Raw genomic sequence first — 4,017 nt, 5'->3', positions numbered from 1 at the left:
CATGTAGTATCAGTGTAGTATCACTGTAGTGTCAGTGTAGTATCAGTGTAGTATCACTGTAGTATCATGTAGTGTCAGTGTAGTATCATGTAGTATCATGTAGTGTCAGTGTAGTATCATGTAGTGTCAGTGTAGTATCATGTAGTATCATGTAGTATCATGTAGTGTCAGTGTAGTATCAGTGTAGTATCACTGTAGTATCATGTAGTATCAGTGTAGTATCATGTAGTATCATGTAGAATCATGTAGTATCATGTAGTATCATGTAGTATCAGTGTAGTATCATGTAGTATCACTGTAGTGTCAGTGTAGTATCATGTAGTGTCAGTCTAGTATCATGTAGTATCATGTAGTATCATGTAGTATCATGTAGTATCAGTGTAGTATCAGTGTAGTGTCACTGTAGTGTCAGTGTAGTATCAGTGTAGTATCATGTAGTGTCAGTCTAGTATCATGTAGTATCATGTAGTATCATGTAGTATCATGTAGTATCAGTGTAGTATCATGTAGTATCACTGTAGTGTCAGTGTAGTATCAGTGTAGTATCACTGTAGTGTCAGTCTAGTATCATGTAGTGTCAGTGTAGTATCAGTGTAGTATCACTGTAGTATCACTGTAGTATCAATGTAGTATCATGTAGTATCAGTGTAGTATCATGTAGTATTGATGCAGTACTCACTTGCAGTACTCATGACGTTCCTGCCCAGCGTGTTGGTGTTGTTGTCGCTGCTGCTGCGGCTCAGGTTCATGTTGTTGGTGGCGTTGGTGCGCGACATGTTGGGCGCGCGGCGGACGAAGGACTCCATGAGGCTGGCCTCGCGGGACGACAGGTTGGGAACGCTGGCGCTGGAGCTCATGGGAGCGCCGGCGGCCAGCAGCGAGCTGACCGACAGCCGGGCGTTAGCCGCCGAGCACAGAGGCCTCTGGGAAGGCGTGTCCTTGCTGGATGACTCCGACACCGAGCTGACGTCGGGGGAGCTCACGCTCACCAGCCCCATGGAGATGGCCGTCGCTGGGTCGGTGGTCGCCGTGGATGAGTCCTTATTTCTGGCGTCGTCTCCGGGGGCGGGCGTGTCGGCCGTGAGCGTGCCGGAGCTGGACGCCGAGCCGGACCCGCCCTCTGCCGCAGATGACAGCACGACGATGGGCTCCTGCTGCTGTCCGTCAGGGCCGACCCCGCCTCCCGTTACTCCTCCCACCCCGGAGCCCTGGTCGAGCAGCAGCCCCTCGGCCCTCCTGTCCAGGCGCAGGCCGCCCGCGCCCGGCAGCCCGGCGGAGGAGCTCAGGCTGATGTCAGAGGAGGAGGCGACGCTGCAGACGGAGCTGCTGCTGCCCTTCCTGCTGGAGGAGCTGGCCCCGCCCAGCGACGTGGCCCCGCCCTTGTCGGGACAGTTATTTTTCACCAGGCTGCTCCACGACTGCTGCTGCGAGGACGAGGAGGAGGAGGTGGTGGTGGTGGTGCCGCCGCTGGCTGCCGGCGTCGCGGAGGGTCCCACCGTGGAGGAGGCGGGGCCTGAAACAGTGGATGAGACAGGTTTGGGTGACGGCGCTGTGGCAGCCGACTCAGGGTCGTACCCTGGAGCAAGCTTGAGGTCAAACTTCCCTTCAGCGCCCATACGGTAAGAGTTAGAGCCGCCAGCATCCCAGGTTACATCAATCCAGCCTGGATGGACAGAGAGATAGGAGGGAGACGGACGGATGGATGTCAGAGACCCGGCAGAGAGAGAGAGACAGAGACAGAGAGTGGTAGAGGGAGGCAGACAGACAGCAGAGTAGCAGCTCCACACAGCTCTACACTGGACCAGATCACTGCTCCGTCCATCGGAGGAAATTTATTCCAACTAACAATGAAAAGACCGTTTTTCAAATCCGTCTCATTGTCGCAACAAATCAATAAAAATAGTTAATAAATTTGTGTTTTTCCCCCAATCTATGAACTTTTATTTCTGCGGAGCGATCGCTCGTCTTCAGGTTCGTTAATTCTGACAATCTTCATTTTAAGAAATGGTTTTAATTGTTTGTTTTTTTTAAATAAATATAATATATATTTAATCTTATTTAAGTCCAAGTCTTTAAGTAGCACTGTTAAAGCATTTGTTTTATATAAAGCACAATAAAGGATGTTATTATCACAATAACCTACAGTTAATAAAACTCAATACTTTATAAATACTGAGTGAATTTTGTTCAAAGTACCAGAAAATATCCAGGATGAAGGAAGATTATTTTGGGATGTTATTATTCATGTAATTACTGAAATTAAAATGTGTGAAAGACAATTCTATTGTTTCATCCTCTCTCCTGCCTTTAATGCACCATGCTGGTGTATTTTTGTATATATTCAAAAATCAATAAAAACATTTATTAAAACAACGTGTTTGACATGTTAAACTCCACTTGTGGAGGTTTTGGTCCAGGTGGAGCGATGAGAGAGAAAAATATGAACACAGTCACAGAAAATGACAATCAAAGCAAAAGTAGAAAATATTCCTGGCAACAGCAAAGCGTCAAAGCCACAAGGAAAAGAAATCAAACTCAGAAACAACGCTAACGCTCATCCTGGATCATGAGTCATAAAAAAAAGATTGTGGACAGGAGCTGCCGGTGGCGTTCACTGACACAACATCAGGTCTGAATGATCGAAACACAGAAACACCGAGAGGAGGAGCAGGAGGCAGAAGAGGAGGAGGAGGAGGAGGAGGAGGAGGAGGAGGAGGAAGGAAGGGGTTGATTATCACTTCCTTTCAGATCTGATCTTTAACGCCGGCCGTCCAGGTGACCTGTTGGGATTCACAACAACAGGTGTGTGTTTGTTTTACGTTTCCTCTCCGGCACCTGGGGCCGTCGCTTCAACGCTACAAGTGTTTGAATTTCAGTGTGATTGTTTGTGTGACCCGTCTTCTTATTGTAATGTGAAGGTTTTAAACCGTCACGTTTTCTCTCATGTAACCGCTTTGATCGACTCTTTTTCCGCCTGCGGTGAAGGAGAAGTTCTTTATTCACCTTCTTGTCCCACTTATCTGGTTTTTACAGCTGCGTTTCTGTGCAGCCTGAAATCACCTGCTGTCAGCTAGAGGAGGACACGCCCACATTATTGTTGCCCACAGGTAAGAGATCGGATCATTCTCACTGTGCTCTCACTGATCTCTGCACGAGCTCACACACAACTCTTATATTAAGAGTAAAAACAGGAGCTCTGAGTCTTTATCTTTTCTAAGATTTCCACATGTGTTCTTCAGGTGTTCAGCTCTCATTGATATTGTAATGTTGAGTTTCTGGTTTGTTTAATGAAAAAAAAAAACAACTAATAAAAAAACCGATCAGCACGAGGGACGTTCAAGAACACACACAGAACCAGGTGCAGACGGCTGCAGGTCAAGAAGCCGCCGGCGTGTCGGTGCGTTGATGCGCATCATGTGCCGCTACGACGCCGCAGGGAGGGAAAACGTTACAAAGCAGATGTGTCATCACTCCGACTCTGACCAATCAACCGTCTAGATTTCACTGGTCAGTTTCCTTCCCACAGCGAATCAACTCTTTAGTCTGAACACCACGAACACGCATCATCATCACGAGGCTGCGGCTCAGACAGATGTGTGATACAGACATTACATTAGTGATGATGAGTGACTGTAGACTGAAGGCAGATGTCTGAACCAGCAGGAAGTTTCTTCTCTAATTTCTTTCTATCTGTGACACATATTTTTGAATTTGATTGTGAATATTATCAAAATTAATTTGAGAAAATGTGCAGAGGCCATTTTCATTTAGTTCTTCAAATTACGTTTTAGTTTTCTGAGCGACGACAGATGGCGAATTAAGAAACCATCTTTACATCTTTTACAGATCTCTGCTCAGGGTCCTACAGGTTGCCCTGGCAACAAAATCTGAGCTTCTGAATTTCAAATGATGAAAATACAGGTTCACACATTCAGACCGCGCTGGCACAAATATCTGCCCACAGTCGAGCGTCTGAGCAGAAACAGGAAGCTGTGGACTCTTAAAAACCTGAGGTCA

The 4,017-nt window shown here is 46.9% G+C and overlaps 1 protein-coding gene across 1 annotated transcript in view; it reads right to left on the bottom strand.

The window, feature by feature from the left end:
- Window positions 1–638: 638 nt before the first annotated feature.
- hectd1 (HECT domain containing 1) overlaps window positions 639–4,017 on the bottom strand; it is a 23,484-nt gene continuing 20,105 nt past the window's right edge. The window contains exon 25 of the mRNA XM_087171967.1: window positions 639–1,833. Coding sequence (XP_087028093.1) covers window positions 654–1,833 — 1,180 coding nt within the window. The 3' untranslated portion in view covers window positions 639–653. The remainder of the gene's footprint in view (window positions 1,834–4,017) is intronic.

Source organism: Seriola lalandi, unplaced genomic scaffold (assembly GCF_002814215.2).
Source record: "Seriola lalandi dorsalis isolate HSWRI2012SDOR001 ecotype SW California unplaced genomic scaffold, Sedor1 jcf7180002050743, whole genome shotgun sequence".
Lineage (NCBI taxonomy): Eukaryota > Metazoa > Chordata > Actinopteri > Carangiformes > Carangidae > Seriola > Seriola lalandi.
This window is presented reverse-complemented; position numbering and strand designations above follow the sequence as displayed.